This window comes from Populus nigra, chromosome 1 (genome assembly GCF_951802175.1).
Source record: "Populus nigra chromosome 1, ddPopNigr1.1, whole genome shotgun sequence".
In the NCBI taxonomy this organism is placed as follows: Eukaryota; Viridiplantae; Streptophyta; class Magnoliopsida; order Malpighiales; family Salicaceae; genus Populus; species Populus nigra.
Genome location: NC_084852.1, coordinates 47,567,147 through 47,587,336, shown reverse-complemented (window position 1 = coordinate 47,587,336; position 20,190 = coordinate 47,567,147). Strand labels below are relative to the sequence as shown.

Below are 20,190 nucleotides of genomic sequence, written 5' to 3'. Positions count from 1 at the left end.
TGGAAGATGAACAGGGGCTAAGGTTTTGGTCAAAATAATGGCGTATTTAGCTGAGTGTAACTTTGTTTTTTTTAGATCACATGTTCACAAATCTAGGGTTTACGATGTGTTTTGAATTTTCGAGAATGTGAACAAGTTCATGGATTGTTTAATTATGAGAATAATTAAAAGTTTATTGATGCGCGATAAAAAAATAAAAAATATAAAAATGGAGAAAAGAAGAAAAGGTCCGATAACTAAAAATAAAGAAAAAAAACTAGAAAGACAAGAGAATTTAACTGAGGGAAAATCCGCTATTTTATTAAATCATAAAAAAAATCTAATATTAAAAAAAAATTACATATAAATATTAAAACTAGAACAAGCAACCTTATTATTCCAAATATTCCAGTAAATATAATATCCCATAATAATAAAATTAAATCCAACAAATAATTCCAAATAAAATACAATAACATAAAAATTGAGCTATCCTCCTTCATCATGGACTATACAGACGTGCGAGCCATGTCTTGAGTGTGATGTCTCCATTACTCCTCGTCTGGGCTCTGAGGATCCCCTCCCTTTTTATCTCTTTCTTCAAGAATAATCTTTATTTGGTCCTTGAAAAATTGTTCTTGAGAGTCCACCTTAGGAGAAGAATTGTTACGATCAGTCAGAATAGATGAAGGGACATGCAGAGATTATTCAGTTAAAATCATGTAAGCAAAACAGGTCAAAGCAAGGAGAATCTACACCTCTAGCACTAGATATCATGTCAGGAATATGGAGGTAAACTCATCATGAATAACTAGCATGGTTTTCATGGACAGTAGTATCAGGAAAAGCAAGACATGTAAGCTCATGAGCTTTCGGTGACTGTTACCTCTTCCATGTTCTGTTCATGCTGTAATTTGATTTTCTGTCTCAAAATATGAATTTCCTTCATTGCATTTTCCAGCCTCTCCCCCATCATGACATTAAATTCTTCAAGAAGTTTTCGGTGCCTTCGTTCTTCAGCTAGCTTGTTGTTCATCCAGATAAGCTGGTGACTGTCCTCGCTCATTTTCCTGATCTGGTTCACAACCATTTCTTGGTATGATCTCATTTCACATCTCAGCTTGGGCTTACCTACAGATCAATTGCATTGCATGTCACTTGAGAGAGTATATAGTATATATGATTTATTGGCAGAATTTGAGGTTCGCGAAAGTTGAAGTTAAGCAAATAGAACCTTTTGAATACTGGTTGAAACAATCCACGTCTTCTTTCATTGCCATGAAACCATGAAGTTGGCGCTCTTCATTTGGTAGGAAGTAGACTGGACAATGATTCCAAGCATCTCTACCTGTTCCTTGTTCTTCAAAATGCTTATGCAGGCGCTCTGCCTCTAAAAAGCCCCTTGCTGAGCTCTGAAAAATCAAAACACTAATCCCACGATGTCCCTGCCGATTGTAAGCTTGTTGAACCTTCATGATAGCTTCATATGAGCTGAAGGAGTCGAGCAGCTCTTTGCCTGTCATGCCAACCCACTGAAATCCATTTTGGTGCAAGAAATAGTTGATTAGATCATAATACATTATTTTTGAAACAATGACAATTAATTAAATACCGAACAGCATTTCTGTCTTCATTTCTTTCTGTGAATGTGAGAACAGGACACACATACCTTATTGTTCTCATCTTTCTTAAGGCTAGTATTTCTAATGATGACCATAGGAGGCCAAACAATCTCATCATTTTTCTTCTCATCTTTTATACCTCTCCATTTACTCAACACTTTGGCAGCAGGAATGTCAGAAGTTCCCTTAGTGCATAACTCCTCTTCCAACAGCTGTGCGAATTCCTGGTGGAGCTTCACCCTTTTTCCTAGTTTGGTTTTGGCATGTAATATCAGGGCCCGCAGGCCTTGGTACCATTTGTTAGCACCAGAACCTCCTTGGCATACAGGACAGTGCCACTGCCTGGTAGGTTCATTGACATCCGCAGGTGCCAATTTCTCCAATATCCCAAAGAATTCCTTCAACAGTGGTCTCTTCTTGGTATTCTCAGGGCTCTTTTCAGATGGATCGGAATCAGAACCAGATTCATCATTATCATCAAAAGCATCAGAGTCAGAAAGATCATCCACCACGTCAATAAGATTATTCTGAATACCATTTGCAACTCTTTCTTGGCCAGCGTCTGAACCCTTTCCTGGAGTACGATCAATACCTCCTCGCGTATTACTTATTTTTCCCAGAGGCGGCCTATCTAAAGATCGTGCAGCTGTGCTCTTGAAATATCTGGAGCGTGTTTCGAAGCCTCCATTTCCTCTGTCAGCTGGCGTCTCAGAATCAGCATTACTTGGAATGGCTGGATTCTTATCCACGTCTGTATGTTCCCATGCTTTAGGATTAGGACTCTGTGGACCCTGCTGTTTTGCGACAATGGTTTCAGCCACTTTCCTATGCCTACTTTCATTAAACCCCAACTCACCTTCATCTGGTGCTGAGTCGAGACTAACAGCTTTCACTGCACCCTTGGCATTGTCATTTCTAGAACCCATATCCATACTCAACTCTTTGCTGTAGCATTCTTTTTTTGACAGTTCCAAAGTTTTGCTGTGAAAAATTAGTCAAAAAATTTAGAATACAGAAGTTCATGAAACAAAACTCAATTAAGTGATGACAAAATTTTCTGTTCGAGGAAAAAAAAATTAAAGAAAATTCTGCCTAACTGAACAGACCAATGAAAAGGCTCCTGAACTTGATAAATCATTCTTTTACTAATAGCTAAGAATTACGTTCATCTCTTTCCCTTTATGTAAAATTGTTGCTGATTAATATGGAAGTTTTAATCAACACTCTTCTGAAATTCATCTGTAAATTCTGCCCGGAAAGTGGGAATTTGTAGCGATATTTCGAAAAGTTATAGTTTAGTTTCGATGGATTAAACCCTTTGAGAGGATATTGCTTGTTTATACTCAAACTATTGTGATGTTGGCCTTAGCAATTAACATTTAGTGGCAAATTCTACTGCTCCTTATCAGTTTATCAGTCAGGTCAAATCCCCTCACTGCTTTACACAGTAAACTTCTACAGGACTAAAGGCCTAATGGTATGTAAAAGTGGGTATAGCTCAATGTAGTAACATCATCAACAAGCTCATATAATAAAGACATACTAGCAAAAATGTTTTGGACAAAATATTTACTATATGCTGTTCTCAAATTTAAAACTTACTGACCTGCAGCGTAAGCAAAATATCTGACCAGAGCTTTCATTTTTAATGATCTGATATTTTTCTTTCCTTTCCAGGCAAATGTCACAGGAACTCTGTGATGGTTCACCCTTTTCTAGCACTTGCGGTGGTGGTTCAATCTTGTGTCCTGAAATTTCTTCCATGTTGGTCTTGGACGGAGTTGATGATGACACAATGCTTGGCATCTGACAACTGATCAAAGAAGCCTGTGGAGCCTCTTGGAACTGTAATTCTTCAGCAAATCCAGCTTCTAACAGAGCACGTAAATTTTCATCATTGTTAATAGGAAGATCAAAGAAGGCTGGTTCTGTTGCCATGTTCTTCTCACAAATCTGTCTTCTACCTTGATCCTTTTCTCTCACGATGCACCATTGTCTCTCAACATCTACCACTTAAATATCTGTCAAGAACTTACTTTGGAAGCTGTTTCTTGCGCAACTTCCTTCGAGGGTTTAACACTTTTGTGGTTACTTCGGAAGTTGTTTCTCGGACAACTTCCCTTGAGGGTTTAACACTTCTGTAGCTTTGATTCACTTGCTTTACATGGCTTTTCCTGGTCAAGGAGTGCAGGGTCAGGCACGCGTTATGGCCTATTATCTAACATAAAAAACGGGAGTTGATAAACAAAAAAAAAAAAAAACAGAGTTAATTATATATTTATTTTGAGATAATTCCAATTAATTGAAACTGAACGGAATAATGAATTTAGCTACAAAAAGTTTGATTCATGTACATAAAAGCATAATAAATTCTATTGAATGGGGTTAGTGCCGTATTTGATCCCCTGCTAGAAATTATATCTTTTTTTGGTCCTTATAATATGTTCTTCACTCTAATATCATCCTTTAACTACTCATTTCTTAAATCATTCGTCCTTCTCAACTGCCATATTAACAAGCATGACAATTGATGGAAGGATCACATGGCACATAATTCCAAGTAAGGAGACGACACTAAAGACAGGACCTGTCCTCGACTCTCTCTGAGAAAGACTGAGTAATTTCTTAAATTTGGAGCAAATGATGGAATAATATATGATTTTACTGACAATTAACAAAATAAATATAGAATATATAATATAGATAGATAGATAGATAAGATATTCTCCATGGAATATGTGATCAGCCTATTTATATTCAAGACTAGAAAAACAATGAAAAATAAGGGTAAGGACATCAAGGAGAGAAAATCAAGAGTGTAGGGACCGAATGCACCATTAACCTCACGAATCTTTGAAAATATGCAATTTGGCAAGAATGTGAACCGAAGAGTCTTCTTGGACCAAGATTTAGGAAAGCAAAAGGAAGCTTTGCAATAAAGTGGCAAACACAGTGTGCACAGAGTCCTAGGTCATGTCAAACAAAGGTTAAATAACAACCCCCCGTATTAAGCAGTTAACCTAGCGGTTTCCAGTGGCAGGAGACTTCTTCTAAGCGAAGTCACTTCTACAGGGACGTCATCTGATCTTGAACCATAGAGTGACCGGTGGTTAATTTGTTATAACATGGCACAACAATCCCTTGCCCCCTCTGAGCTTGATTTTGTTGATGATTTTTACTTCTCGGCGCTCTTTGATGAAGAGCAAGAAGGAGGAGGAGGAGAAATCTTTGAAGTATCAGATGCCAAGTATGCAGAAGAGTTGCAATTCCAGGAGACTTTAATGGGTTCTGTCATCGTTTCTCAAATGAAAAGCATTGGGCCATCACCGATGATGATAGAAGGAATCCCAGTAGTGCTTCCTATTTCAGATCAGCCTATGCGTGTGGAGATCATCGATTTAGAAGCCGGTGAGTCTTCTTTAAGTTTCTGTGAGATTTGTGCTGAGAGAAAAGAGAATGATCAAATGTTCAAAACTGAGAGCTGTGTTCACTCATTTTGCAATGACTGCATAAGCAGACATGTGGCCACTAAGGTCCAAGACAACATTAGAATAGTTACTTGCCCTGGATTGAGCTGCAGGGCTGTCCTTGAAATGGACACCTGCAGGCCTGTACTGACTAGGGGAGTGATTGATCGTTGGGAGGAGGCATTATGTGAAGAGGTGATTAATACATCCCAGAGGTTTTACTGTCCATTCAAGGATTGTTCAGCTTTGTTGGTTGATGATAATGAAGGAGAAACAATTAGAGAATCTGAATGTCCCTTCTGCCATAGATTGTTCTGTGCTCAGTGTTCTGTGCCTTGGCATCCTGGGGTTGACTGTGATGAGTATCAGAGGCTGAATGAGGACGAGAGAGGGAGAGAAGATCTCATGGTGAGGGAACTTGCTAAGGACAAGAAATGGGGTAGATGTCCTAAGTGCAAGTTCTATGTGGAAAGAACAGAAGGTTGTCCTCACATGGTCTGCAGGTCAGTTTGTCTTTCGTTGTCATTACAATTCAAAACTTGTTTATTACTACATAATTTTTCTTTAATTACAACAGTTTCTGTCACTGATGATCCTTTACTCATTGCTAATTTTAACCAAACATTGTGATTTGTATAGATAGGAGCATAGAGAAAGATGCCTCAAACTGCAACTATAAACAGCATTTAGTAACTTTGAACTACATATCTATGCAAGTACATCGGAGTTTCTTTTCTTAACAAATGATCATAAATGCAGGTGTAGGTTTGAGTTTTGCTATGGGTGTGAAGAACAATGGGGCCCAACTCATGGAGGATGCACTAGGAAATAAGAAGCAGACCAAGCCTCAGAGAAGTGGTATCACCATCAACCACGGTGTAAAGAAGAAACTATTAGTAAGTTGTTTTTAGGTATTCAGTAAGAAGGTGTGTCAAGGAATGAAGCTACAGTTGCTATGCTATTTGCATCTTGTAATGGTCTGACTGCAAAATGTATTAAGAAATTTCTATTGCTCTAGCCTCTGTCGGTCTATTTCTTCTTCTTTCACTTTGTTCTTGCTGTTTTTTTCTTTTCTTTTCCTTTCAGACAAGTCTCTCCATCAATGCTATTTGCATCTTGTAATGGTCTGACTGCAAAACGTATTAAGAAATTTCTAATGCTCTAGCCTATGTCGGTCTACTTCTTCTTCTTTCACTTTGTTCTTGCTGTTCTTTTCTTTTCTTTTCCTTTCCTTTCAGACAAGTCTCTCCATCAATGCTATTTGCAACTTAAGTAAGATTTTGATGACAAATTTGATATAATTGAGTGCTGTAGCTTTGTTCTCCCTGATGCAATTGTTAACTTCATGCTTTGTGAGATTCATGCAGAATCTTTCATCCATTTCAGAGGAGTATATAATGTCTGTCAAGTTCTTGCAACTCTTAGTTTAAGGATATCACTCACATGACCATAACTAGGAAAAATATTTCCCGTGACTTGTGAGAGAGTTTAGCCATTTTCTAAGCTATCTTGCCCGAGTTGCAGCGAGTTTTTCTTCTTCTTTTTTTGCCATCGCCATTGCACCAAAGATCCATGGTTAAAAAACCTTCATACATGTTCATCCCGTTCCACGAGTTTCTCACCCCCATCCTGTAAATTTTGGTGAGGAAAGGACAGAGGCATTGTAGAAGCCATCCATTAATTTCATGAAAATTCTCCCATCCTGTAAATTTCTTTCGTTCACACCTGACCATGATGCTTCTCGAATGAATTTGGTGAGGAAAGGCAGTGGCAAACGCATTGTGGAAGCCATTAATTCAGTTCCTGAAAAATTTCCACGAAAATGACCTTCAATTGCCCGAGATATAAGCAATGTATGAGAGAAGGCTTAACAACACTGATGAATTTTCTTAATTTTTTATTCGAGTTTTTCTATTTTTATGTTCGTTATTTAAAATTTTAAGTGTTGATTTTTAAAGTGTTTTTTTTAAATATATCAAATAATATATTTTTATTTTTAATATCAATATATTTAAAATTTAAAATAAATATATTATTAAATTAGCATTAAAGTCAAATACCAAAAGTTCGTGGCATCGAAGAAATGCCCCGGCAAAAGTAACCACTCCAATAATTAATTCAGTGTATATTTTAAGATTAACAAAGCGACTAAAATAGTCGGTTTAACTATTGATATAATTAATATATTTTTTAATTATATAATAATATCTTCGTGTCGTAGCCGAGTAGACGACAGCGCATTGACTGCATGTCTTCGTTTAAGGTTAGCGTGTTTGATTAGTGATGGGAATGATATTGGAGCTCAGTTGACGAGCGTGCGTGTCTTAGTTTAAGTTTTATAGATGACAAACGACATGTCATTTATGCAATTTTTAAAATAAAAAAAAAAGGATGACTTTTTTTCACTTTGTTCATCAAATTTTTCTTCTTCTCGATTCACTTCTTTTGTGGACATATTGATGGCCAATTCGCCCTAGTTGGTTGAACAAAAGAAGGATTGAAAGCTGGAGCATCAAAGTAAAAATAGGTGGTAATTTCAAAGATTGCATGAAAAGTTTAGTTTGGTCACTGTAATTTTTTATTTCTTTCCTTTTCAATCCTTTTGATTTTTAGAAAATTAATTTTGGTCCCGAGTATCAATTTTTTTTAATTTATTATTTGAGAGAGGATAGAAAAAGCTTTTTATAATTCTAATGATAGAAAAAGAAAGTCTCGACATGTCATATGTTTTTTATTACAAGAAAAAAAAATTACAAGCCAAGCACGCGGATTTATTTTGAGCCTATGCATCATGGCTTTGTTGGAACATACCCTTTCTTTTTAAAAACAATTGGACAAAAAAATCAAATTGTCTTTATATATAATATATTAGAAACTCAAATAAAAAAATATATCGGAAATTTTCTCTCATCCAAACATAATTTCTCTCACTTCAAATATCAAAAAATATATATAGATGAATGTAATTTCAATCAAATGAAAGATCTCAACGTATTTTATATGGTGATACAACATGTTTTTTAAGATTGATGACGGTTTATCATCGACAATCATTTTTTTTTTCCTTGTTCTTCTTCTCCTCGCCTCGAGTTTTTGTGCTACCACTATAAAATCTCAAAACAACTCCATTAATTTTTTTTCTTTCTTGACCATTGATCCCTATACTTTCAATTATTTTTATTTTATTTTAGAATAAACTATAAAATTATAAATGCTTTCCCCTACTATTTTTTAGTTTATAAATAATTTATCAAATTACAAATATTTTTTAATTTCACCTCTTTATGATTTTTTTAATCTATCAATTTTTTTTATTTTTTTGTCTTTAAAATTTGATCATAATTCTTTTAATTGCTATTTATTTTATTTGAGATAATTTTTAATTTTTGAAAACTTGCATCATTCTTGGGTTTTTCCTATCAAATTTTATCTTCGTTATTTTTGTTGATTTTGTTGTTTTTTTAATATATTTTTATCAATCTCATCCTTCAAAATTAAATTTATTGAGAATTAAGTTTTTTAATTGAATTCGGGTCAAATATTTCACGAGTTGCAACTTTTAGAAATTAGATCAAGTTTAAGAGGTTCACTGGATTTGCTTAATTTTTTTTTATCTTTTCCTAAACCAATGTTTTCTTACTTTTTTGTTCTTTTTTTGTTTTGTTAATTTCTTTGGTTTGATTCTATTGGGTTAGTCCTCAACAATTTCTTTATATTCCATCCCTTATAAATTTTTAATCTATAAATAATCTATCAAATTAAAAATGTTTTTCAATTTCATCCCACATGAGTTTTTAATCTTTCAAATTTAGTCCTCATTCTTTTAATTACAATTTATTTTGTTTGTGATCATTTTTAATTATTTTTTGCAAATTTCATTCTCTTCGAGTTTTTTTCTGTCAAATTTTATCTTCATTCCTTTTATTTTTTTTTCCTTGCAAGTTTTTTATTTATATTTTTTTCAATTTTATCCTTTAAAATTAAATTTGATGAGAGTTAATTTCTTAATGGAACCTATGTCTAGGATTTTACAAGTTGTAGGTTTTAGAGATTAGACTAGATTCAGGAGGTTTGTCTAAGTTTGTTTGTTTTTTTTTTTTGGGTTTGATTTTATTGAATTAGTCTTCTATAATTTGTTTTCAATTTCACCTACAACTATTTTTTAATCTATAAATAATCTATCGAATTATAAATGTTTTTCAATTCCATCCCTTCGGATATTTTAATCTTGCAAATTTGATACTTGTTTTTTTAATTTCTATTTATTTTGTTTGAGATTATTTTAATATTTAATTTCAAATTTCATCATCCCTGAGTGTTTTTCTCTCAAATTTTATCTCCATTCGTTTTGTTTTTTTTTTCAATATTTTTTCAATGATTTCATCTTTTAAAATTAAATTGTTTGATAATTAAGCTTTTTGATTAAACTCGGGTCCAGAATTTAACAAGTTGTAAATTTTTTAAGATTAGATCAGATTTAGAAAATGGCTTGAGTTTTTTTTTTCTTTTTTAAGCTTATGTTTTTTCTTGAAGTTTAATTTTTTTTTTGTTTTCTTTCTATTATGTTAGCATTGAGTTGTTTAATAATTCAAATAAATTAAAATATAATTTTTATTTTTTTTCTCATTAATTTTTTTGTTGTTGTTTTTTTTAATATTATTTAAATTATTGTTTCAACCAATGACTCAATTTTTAACCTTATACTTTTTCTACAGATTTTTTTTAAAAATCAGATTTACCATAAAACGCGTGCATCGTATCTCGTAGAACCTATAGGCTGTAACATTGGTAGAGAAGGGATTTATTCTCTTAATCGACGAAGATCGGCCCAAATTAGTTAAAACACAAATAATGCATTACATTTTGAAATTATGATAATAATTTAAATGTTTTTTTATTTAAAATTATATATATATATATATATATATATATATATATATATTAAAATTATTTTCAACATGCAACGGGTGAATAGATAATATGTTCACCAGCGAGTGCAGGTTGCTTTTCTTTGAGTGCAGAGAAACCACCTTGAAAAGCTGGACCCCATGCACGAAACAAGTCCTGTTATCTGAAAGTTTTTGGACGCATAAAGGTACAAAAGCAGTGAACCAGACATCATTCATTTTCATGGCTAGCTACACTTGTGGCGCCAAATAACTCCATAACTGAACCTCACCCACAAACCCCAATCTCCCATCAACAACGACGTCAGCAACAAAAACACAATTGATAATCAATGGCTCTCTTCAATACCCCATCATCATCTCTTTTGCAGACACAAAATTTCTTTACTAGTCCCAAGAAAATATCGCCCTTCTTGATCACTGTTTCTTGCTCAAAATCACCATCACAGCCGACGTCATCGCCTTCTCCTGTTGATGATAATAGTGAGAATGAAGAGCCAAAGAGAAGATTATCACAGCAATCATCATGGGAAGCTAAGGATTCAGAGGGAAAAGACTATCTTTACAGGCTAGGAAAAGAAGCTGATAATATGAACATTGCGGTTGGAGCTAGGGCTGGTGTTGTTGATTCTCTTTTTGCTGGAAATTTTCTTGGCAAAGACTGTGGGTTTCTTGTTTTCTTGTTGCTCCCAAAATTTATCTGAGCTTCATTTAATTTCGTTGAGAATCAATTCATGTTCTTTGTTTTGTTTGTGTGTGTTTTATTAACTGCAGCTGATATTGTGTTTGATTACCGTCAAAAAGTGACAAGATCATTTGAGTATCTTCAAGGCGATTATTACATTGCTCCTTTGTTCTTGGTAATTTCCGCTTAGCTATCTTTCTTCTTTTTTAGTGTGGTTTATAGTTTATGTAGTGCGAATGAGAATTACTAATACTGTTTGATATCTTGGCTTGAATGGAAGTTAAGTGTGCTGTATGAGGTGAAATGTTTGATTTATACCCCAAAAGTTTTAACGATCCCTTTTGATACCTTCGAGCACTAATAGTGTAAACAAAATTGCCCCGATATTGCATTTAGATACAAGGCCTTTTGCTCTTGCTCTAGTGGAAATAAAGGGGTGAGGTCAACCTTGTGTATTTGTATGTATTGTTCGTTTGTGGAGAGCTTAGCATTCATGTTTTTTGCACCATCTTCTGTTTGTTGTCTTTCCTCTCTGATGAAAATTATGCTTGTAGAGTAAGGTCAGGGTGAAATGTATATGTGCTGGATTTTAAGCCAAAGTAAGTTCCAATTATCCATCCAAGCCACTAAAGAACTGGGATTTTTAAGAAGTCAAACATCTCACATCATTGCATTTAGACCAATGTCCTTTAGCTCTTGCTCTAGTGGAAAGAAAAGGGTGAGGTTGATCGAGGTTTTATTTTTGAATCTTCAATATCAAGAGAAAGTTCTTGCATTTCAAACTCGGATCAACTCTCCCAACTCTTATTGCAAGTTGTTGTTCGAGCTAATGGGTGACATGTGGAATATTGTCCCTCCAGATTATCTGTATGTATTGTCCGTTTGTTGAAAACATAGCATTCATTATTGTTGCACTTGGCTTGATTCTCAACAGAAGAAATTGTTTTGGAGAAATATAGAATCTGCGGTTACTTTCTTTTTATTATTTTTCCTTTCATCTTGATTTGTCTATGCTTATGAAGTTCGTACGTTCATCAATTCTTTATGTCTGCTTTGTTTGTGACAGGATAAAGTTGGTAAGTTCTGTTGATTTGAGCAAAGGTGAAGAAACTATGTTGCAGTAAGAAAAGTTGGTGAAAATGAAATTACCAGTGGCCTGCCCACCTGTCATATTGTGATTTCATTGTTTGATATAGAACACATCATTCGCCAATTGTTCTGTGTTTACATGAAAGGGAGGAATGATAGATTTTTATGATTCCGTTTCTTTCCCCTTTTATGCCAAAGTATAAGTGAAATATACGTCAAAAGACAGATATGAGCACCACAAGATATACATCCAAAAGACAATAAAATGTGGTTGTTAATCTTTGTATCATTTGTTGCTGATGATCTCTAGACATGTTTGCTAGAGTCAATATCATATTTTTGGTAGTCATGTAAAATTTGTATCTATAAGATATGTTGGGATCATATTTATGGTTCTGATGAACTCCAACTTGTCGTAGCGATTTTTGGTTAGGGTTTCCATTTGCACCTAATATTAATGACTCAAGTTGTTAAAGGATAATAGATGAATTTAAGGGCACATATAGAGGTTCCGTGTTAGGTGAATACCTTTTTATCCACTATTATAACATTGTTTTATGTTTTATATAACATTTTGATGTGCTGAATAACCAGAAATACTACTGACTTTCATCTACACATGCTCTGCTTTTAATGCAGTGTGCCATATTGTGAAGAACTACCTAGCTCATCGTCTGAACGTCAAAGTTCCTTTGATTCTAGGTATTGATTTGCAGCATTTTTTCATTGTCAAGGTTTTGGAGAAAGAGCAGTGCTGGTTAGAGTGTGTCCATAGTTGTCGGTGTTCATTCTTCATGTTTTATTCCTTCTATATAACCTAAAAAAAAATCTTCAGTGACATGCTTAACTTATTCTAAAATCATATATTGTTAAACATATTTCCATGAAAAAATATTTTTCAACTCTTAGTAAAGGATGCATATATATTGAATTGAGTTTCTGTTTGAAGCAGTTCTACTCTGAAAACTATTTGGGTGCATGCATTCTTCTATAGGAGTAGGATGACTACATGGTTCATGTGTCACTATATAATTTGAGAATTAACGTTTTCTTACAGGTATCTGGGGAGGAAAAGGCCAAGGAAAATCATTTCAGACTGAACTTATTTTTCAAACCTTGGGAGTTGAACCTGTAATTATGTCTGCTGGAGAATTAGAATCAGAAAGAGCTGGTAAGATAGGTTTCTATCATGCTTTTAATAGATATGATGTATAAAGATACTTTTGGGTTTGGACATCTTGCTAAATTCTAATGCCTGATAGCTTTCAACCTTTCTCTTCATACAACAATTATCTCTTGGCTAACACAATCCATACATGATGGTTGAATTGAAGATAATCCTCAAAACAATGTGAGCAAGAAAGTAGGTGGCTGCAAGTGAGAAATTTGTATAGATAGAATGATGTGTGGAATAGTGACACACACTCTCGCATGTAAAGGGAGAATTTATATGTTTATATTTAATCGCTTCCAATTATTACAACATTCCCTGCTAATTAATTTTTCCCCTGCTTACAGGAGAACCAGGAAGATTGATCAGAGAACGCTATAGAACTGCTTCCCAAGTGGTCCAAAACCAAGTTAGAAGCTTTACCACCCTCACTGTTGGTATATGTATGTATAGGGATTTGAAGTTAATAGAATTGTTATATGTGTGATTCACACTATGATTTTTGTCCTTTTACTTCTGCAGTTGATGCACTGGTCTCACAATCTACTAATTTGTTTGAGTACTTTGACAAACTGTTTGTTACGGGAAGCAGCAATTTTCACTAATATTATGAACCTAGACTAAGTTCTCTGTACATACGAGTATAAATTAGAAAATGTTATATTGAGCTAAGATGAAAACTCAACTCGCTTGCATATTTGTCAAACACACTTTGATATCTTTCAGTTAAAATCGGTTCATTTTCTTTCATATAGATGAGTGAGAGATGACCTCTGGGTTTATACCTTCTAAGATGTTCTAGTTTATTGTTTTTCTTGGGCTAAGGTAATGCTTAGGTGCTGTCTGTTTTACTGCCAGATGACAGGGTGGGGTCCCCCCTCTTTTCTTTCTGGTGGGGTTGTCAAACTGCTTTAAATATGGTCAACGTTTTGTTTTGAATCACTGACAGAAGTTTCTTGTTGTTTCATATCAATTTCTTTGATTCAGTAATATAATTTAGTAGCTTTCCGTTAAATAATGCAGGGAAAGATGAGCTGTTTGATGATCAATGACCTTGATGCTGGCCTTGGTAGATTTGGTAAGCTATGGCCTGTGCTTAGATCTGGACTTGGGATTTGAACTGAATTATATGATTACAGCCAGTTAATGAAAACAGAATTTAACGTGATTTCTTCCATTATAGTATTAGCATGTCCTGTTTTGTAGTCTTGGACACAACATTTCAAAATTTTCACTCTTCTGCAATTTTCTTTTTGTAAAATTTTATGACCATTTTGTGTACTTATACAGGAAATACTCAAATGACAGTCAACAATCAAATCGTTGTGGGGACTCTAATGAATTTGTCAGATAATCCTACAAGGGTTAGTATTGGACAAGATTGGCGAGAATCAGATATCACAAACAGAGTTCCAATCATTGTTACTGGAAATGATTTTTCAACAATTTATGCTCCCTTGATTCGTGATGGAAGGATGGAAAAATTTTACTGGTATATAACTCATTCAGGAATCTTAATGGAAAACTTTTACATTTTAGAAATTGAGCCTTGTTCATGTGTACAAGAACCAGTCATTTTTTAAAACATATTTTTTGCTAGCTCTCATTAGTACCTATTGCCAATGAAATATCAAGACGCATTTGGAAAAGGCACCTGTTTGTATCTTTACACACTGACAAGTGCATTCGCATGCACATAAACAATGTGCTCATAGATAGGCATGTCTCATGCATTATATGTGTCATGGATGTTTTGGGAATCCAATTAAACAAAATCCAATTAGTAGATGTTGAATGTGGTGAACACACTACCGCATGCTGGCATACACTGCATGCATGATGCACCCACATCACACATATTGCTGCTTTCTTTTTCCAAGTGATCTTGTGGTTTTTGGAATACAGAGATTTTGTGGAGTTGATTGAGCTGTATTATCCACACCAGAAGTATTTGTTTTATGATGCAGGCAGCCTAACCGGGAAGATATTGTGAATATTGTTCACAGAATGTATGAGAAGGATGGCATATCCAGAGATGAGGTTGTGAGCATTGTGAACAAATTTCCTAATCAAGGTACCTCCATTTTATTGATGGATTCTATGGTAAAAAAGAATGCACTAAAAATTAAAGTATGCATGGTTTGATTTATTTATTTTATCTCCTTTATTTTCTTTTGCAGCTTTGGATTTCTATGGAGCTCTTAGGTCCAGAACATACGACAGGTCAATTTCAAAGGTATTTAACTCTTATTTGAATTCTGGAATGCGAGTGAAAATTCAAAATCAGTTCCTCAAAAGTCTCTATATTCTACCATCTATCTTTTATCTGTCTGCCTTATGTTTTCAAAATTCGATTAGGAGAAGCGTGTGTGTGTGTGTGTGTGTGTATTTGAGTCTCTGAAAAATATACAAATACACCAGTATCTGGAATAGCAAAGACACAGGGATAATGAGGTAGCAAAATCCTGAGAAGAGCAAAAGTCCATAAGATGGAAAACAAATGGAGAGAGTGTTTGAATGTGCATGCATGGTATAAAGAATGAAAAAATTTCTGGCAATGGGAAGTTCAGGCTGGAAATGGGAGGGAAAGAAGATAATCGAACGTACCTGTTGTTAAGGACCGTGGGAGGTTGAGCTGAAAACTAAGACCATATTAGCAAGTTCACAAGAAAGTTTCTTCTAGTCCACAGGTTGAAGTCCTGTTTTAATCACCAAAACCAGTGTAAACATTCCGCTTTTATTATCTGATTTCCTTCTTTCTGCCATTGGCGAATGTTTTGTGGCCCACCATAGCTTAGGTAGGAAAGTAGCTCGAGGGTATTGGGTCGCTATGAACTTTCGATGTCGATGTTGGTTTCGAGACAGGAATCTGGGGAGGGATTAAAGGGAGAAAATGATGGAAGGAGTGGAGGAATGGGGAAATGTCTATCGTTTGTCTTGTTGTTTAGATGCTACAAAGAGGAAAAGAAGAACATGAACTTGTTTTTTGTATTGAAAAATAAAACCCCGCTTATTATGATATGTACTAACAAGTCGAGTTGTATGCATAATTCTGTTTTCTATTTTGATTTCCATTGCAGTGGGTCGATGATATTGGAGGTATTGAAAATCTTGGTAAACAACTTCTCAGGCGAAAGAAGGATGAGAAACTTCCTGAGTTTACTCCCCCAGAGGTAATGTATATGAATCGCAACTCTTTCTTTTTTGATCTTGTACTAGGAGCACTGAGTATCTCTCTGTTTTTCACGAATTCTCTGTTTTTCATTAACCATCGAGGCATGAAGTAGTTCTTCCACGTGTTGCAGCAAACGATGGAGGCTTTACTTGAATCCGGCCACTCTCTCATAAGAGAGCAGCAGCTGATCATGGAGACCAAGCTTTCAAAGGAATACATGAAGAATGTTGATGACTAGAAAGTAGGATGGAAAATGCAGCATCTGAGATTAGAGAAGATAAGAATGAATGAATTCCTTGTTTCCATCTGCTGCGTTTGCAGGAAAGTACTTGTTTCTCAGATGAGTTAAAAGAAAAATGCCACGTGCTCATCTTGCTGCTAGTTTCCTCTCTACTTCCATGTAAAGTCAGGCAAGTTTCTTGACTTGTGGAAAACAAGAAAAGCCTCAGACAGAATATAGCTCGAAAGTCAAAATAACAAAACAACTAAAACGGTCAGCAAATTCAGTGGGGGTGATACAAATATTTTTCTATTTACTGCTAGAGTGTAATTATTATTTTTTCAATCCAAAAAAAATTCAAATGCATTGGTTTTTGGGCTATTTTGTTTTTACACAATTTATTAGTCATTAAAAAAAATAAAAGATATATATCTTTTTAATTTTTTAAGTATTCTAATTACCTTTCCTATAAAAAATTATTTTAAAATTGACACACAAATATATTTGTGACTTTTCATCTTCTTAAATGTTGTAAAATGACAAGCCTCCATGCGTTTTTGGTTTTTTTACTCTGATTTTTTTTTAATTACCATGCTCATAAAGGGCAATTTATTTTTTTTACATTGATTTTATATTATTTAAATAAAAAAAATGTAAGTGAAAACGTACGTATCAATACTTGTGAGGTGTTCATACATTACATAGCAAAAAATATCATCATATCATGTTATTAATTGTGCAGTAGTATAATTTTCTTGTTGATACGTGTTTGTGGTGGTGGGGTTATTTATTATTAGTAGAATTTTATTTTTCCTCTCTTCTCCTTTAAAATTACATGTTAATATTCTTTTTGTTAATATTTTAATTTTAGTTTTTATTCTTTTAATTTATAATTTTTGTGCTTGATTTTTTTATAAAATTTTTATTTGTTTTTAATCTCATCATTCAATCTTAATTTGCTATATATTATTTTTTCCAATGTGATTCTTATTCTTTTTTATTTTTGTTGTTGTTTTGTTAAAATTATTTTTTTTTCCAATTTCACCGTCTAATAAAAAAATTATAATTGCACTCAAATTTATTTCTTGTTTCAATTTCATTCTCATTCTTTTAATCATTATTTTTTATTTTAGATTCTTCTATATGATTTTTTTTTTCGATTTTATCTTTCAGCATTTGATTTGTTTGGGATTGGGCTTCATAGTTTCTCCTAACATGTTACTTACAGTCTATTTACATTGATCATGAATTTAAAAAGTTAATTGAGGTTGACATCTTTTTTTCTTTTGGTTTTTTTTTATTTCATCGTAAGACATTAGTTTTTTTAATTTTAAAATAACTTTTTGATTTTTTTTGATTTTTTTATCGGGTTATCATGATTTCATAATCTGAAAAATAAAAATAAAGAGTTAAACCAAGTTGATTCACCTTTTATTATTATTTAGGTTACATGTCTATCATATTAAATTACTAAAACCAATTTTTTTTATCTATTTTGTTTACCCAATTCTATCATTCCATATTAATTGGCCAAGAATTGAACGTAACAGTTTTTTCTAGCTTGGAAAAAAGTTTTTTTCCAAATCATTTAATTGTATTTTTTTATTAGATTGGCATTTATTATTATTATTATTATTGAGAGAATTGCACTCCTTTTCTTGGACTCCCTGTTCTTTCCTCCCTCTTCTCTTGTTCTCTTAAAGAGAGAGTTTGAAACTGATGGGCTTTTGCTGCCTCTTTACTTCTGTATTCAGTTGTAATTTATACAATGTTACGTATAACAAAGTGGAGAAATTTAAGCAGTAGAGATTACACAGCAATTGCTACTAAATCAGAGATTTGATCTGTGCATCTGCTTAGGAGATCCTTGCTACTGGTTTTTGGCAAAGTCAGTACATGCTCTAACACTCTTTCCCGTCTTCATTTCATCATTATCCCGTGTCATCTTATCATTAATTTTGAATCCAGTGATCTGATTTAAGTGATAATAAGCTGGTTCCATCTAAAGATCCATGCGATTCGTTGAGTTTTTGGCCTAGGCTGATTGAAGTAGCTGGACAAGGGACAATCCCAGAACTTGCTGTAGCTTTAGTCACATCAGAGGGGGGACAAGAGCCATCTATCAAGGACTTGTATTCTCATTTTATATCATCCATGCATGGAACAAAATGGACATCGCCTAATTTTTCTGAGGAAACAGCAAGGATTCTTCATTCTTTATGCTCAATAGCCAATGGCTGCATCGAAGAGTGAAGATCTCAATCACATATTCCTGCCTATCCGTTTTGCCTTGTAGATTTTACCGAAATACGTTTGCATGCATATCCAAGGGCACAAAAAGAGCACAAATTAACCTTCAATTCCCAGGATGCATCAGTTGTCTCTTTAAATGTCTCTTTTGAAAAACACAAGAATCTGGTTTTTGAAGAATCAAAATGTTTCAAGAAATCTACCCAAAGCATCTTGAATGTGTTTTGGGACTTCCATGCCTGTGTCAACCATGATGTAACCCCAGACAAATCATCTACCCACCTCGACAATACTGTTTTCAACACGAGCAGGTCTTTTAAAGAGAAGCGTGTTGAACACTATATTCTCTTGATCAGTTTTGGTGGCAAGAACAATCAAGATTATCCACAAATCATAGAATCCAATGCTTAATCTAGGAGGGATACTAAAACATGTCAACTCTCACCCACTCACACTGACGTTGCATCAGAAAATATATTCACTTTCTTTTAAAAGCAAAGGTCACCAATGGAGCTGTCACTTGGAAGCTCCTGGAGCCATGGGATGGGATATGAACATCAACTTTGTAGAGAAAAAAAATAAAGCCAGAGATGAAGGACAGGCACTAATGGTGTTTCTTATCCTCTCTCATTGGCTTTGAGTTTGGAAAAAATGAGCCGCAAAGTATGCGCGAGAAAGGAATCATCGTGCCTGATGATTTTGTAAAGGAAAAATGTCAGAGGAGGGTCGAAACAGTAGGGTTCAAGTTGATCAATCAAGTTAATTAATAATATTCAAATAAATATGATTGGTTTGGACGGTATGCCTTCCTTGAGTAAGCACGCATAGCTTTTGGTGCTTTCGTTGCAATTGTGATAAAAGCAATCTCTTTTCGTGGTGCTCAAATTGGAATGCTTCCATGGCGGCCTTCCATTTCTCTGAACATCATTCTACCGACGAATACACCCATCATGGAAAAGGCAATGATATGATGCTAAATTGACTCAATTCTACACCATCCCTCGACCCAGAAACTTGCATTTCTTAACTCTTTGTTCTTGCAACTATCCATCAATATTTGAATGATGGACAAAAATATAAAACAAATATATTAATTTTTATGGATTTTATACGTTGAAAACTAAAAGTATACATAAACACGTTAATTTCCACTACCAATCTTTTCTATTCCAAAACAATAATCGAAGAAAACTTTTATTCTTTTGTTTTCTCTTGTTTAAATAGTAATATTAAAGAATATATCCAAGTATTTGTCTCTTGCTTGCCGTGAGGATATCGGGAAGTTTCTTCGAGGTTACTCTGTTTTTTATTTGGATTTAATCGAAGAAAAATATATTGACTTTTCCTCGTCCAAACTACAAATTAATAGAAGCCTATTCATTTAATTAGATCATTAACGTAAGAAATTAATTATGTGGTGAACCAATTAAGTTCTTGTGTATGTTAATCATAGAGTAAATCAAGTAAAGTAAAATACACTAAAGTAAAGTTAAAGGAGGCTGCATTTTATTTTGTTTTATTTAAAAAAAAAGATTACTTTATAGATGCATTAACCATAGAGAAAAGTGACTTAATTAGTTTCTATAGTCTAACAAAAATAATTAATTAGTGTTTTTGAAATTAGG

The 20,190-nt window shown here is 33.9% G+C and overlaps 3 protein-coding genes across 3 annotated transcripts; 2 read left to right on the top strand and 1 right to left on the bottom strand.

Moving 5' to 3' along the window:
- Positions 1-341: 341 nt before the first annotated feature.
- Positions 342-3,744, bottom strand: LOC133681047 (protein SUPPRESSOR OF GENE SILENCING 3-like). Its single transcript, XM_062104133.1, has 5 exons — positions 3,208-3,744; positions 1,649-2,582; positions 1,214-1,511; positions 866-1,110; positions 342-629 (listed from the first exon to the last, which is right to left on the bottom strand). The coding sequence occupies exons 1-5, from the start codon at positions 3,537-3,539 to the stop codon at positions 531-533; spliced, it is 1,908 nt and encodes a 635-aa protein (XP_061960117.1). The 5' UTR covers positions 3,540-3,744; the 3' UTR covers positions 342-530.
- A 735-nt stretch (positions 3,745-4,479) lies between these two features.
- LOC133695230 (E3 ubiquitin-protein ligase RSL1-like) lies at positions 4,480-6,262 on the top strand. The gene is made up of 2 exons (XM_062117127.1): positions 4,480-5,571; positions 5,828-6,262. Exons 1-2 carry the CDS (start codon positions 4,727-4,729, stop codon positions 5,898-5,900), a joined length of 918 nt encoding a protein of 305 aa, XP_061973111.1. The 5' UTR covers positions 4,480-4,726; the 3' UTR covers positions 5,901-6,262.
- A 3,853-nt stretch (positions 6,263-10,115) lies between these two features.
- LOC133681045 (ribulose bisphosphate carboxylase/oxygenase activase, chloroplastic) lies at positions 10,116-16,681 on the top strand. Its single transcript, XM_062104132.1, has 12 exons — positions 10,116-10,638; positions 10,750-10,835; positions 11,727-11,736; positions 12,389-12,451; positions 12,807-12,920; positions 13,268-13,329; positions 13,944-13,998; positions 14,211-14,412; positions 14,888-14,994; positions 15,101-15,156; positions 16,001-16,093; positions 16,226-16,681. Exons 1-12 carry the CDS (start codon positions 10,308-10,310, stop codon positions 16,331-16,333), a joined length of 1,287 nt encoding a protein of 428 aa, XP_061960116.1. The 5' UTR covers positions 10,116-10,307; the 3' UTR covers positions 16,334-16,681.
- The last annotated feature ends 3,509 nt before the right edge of the window (positions 16,682-20,190 follow it).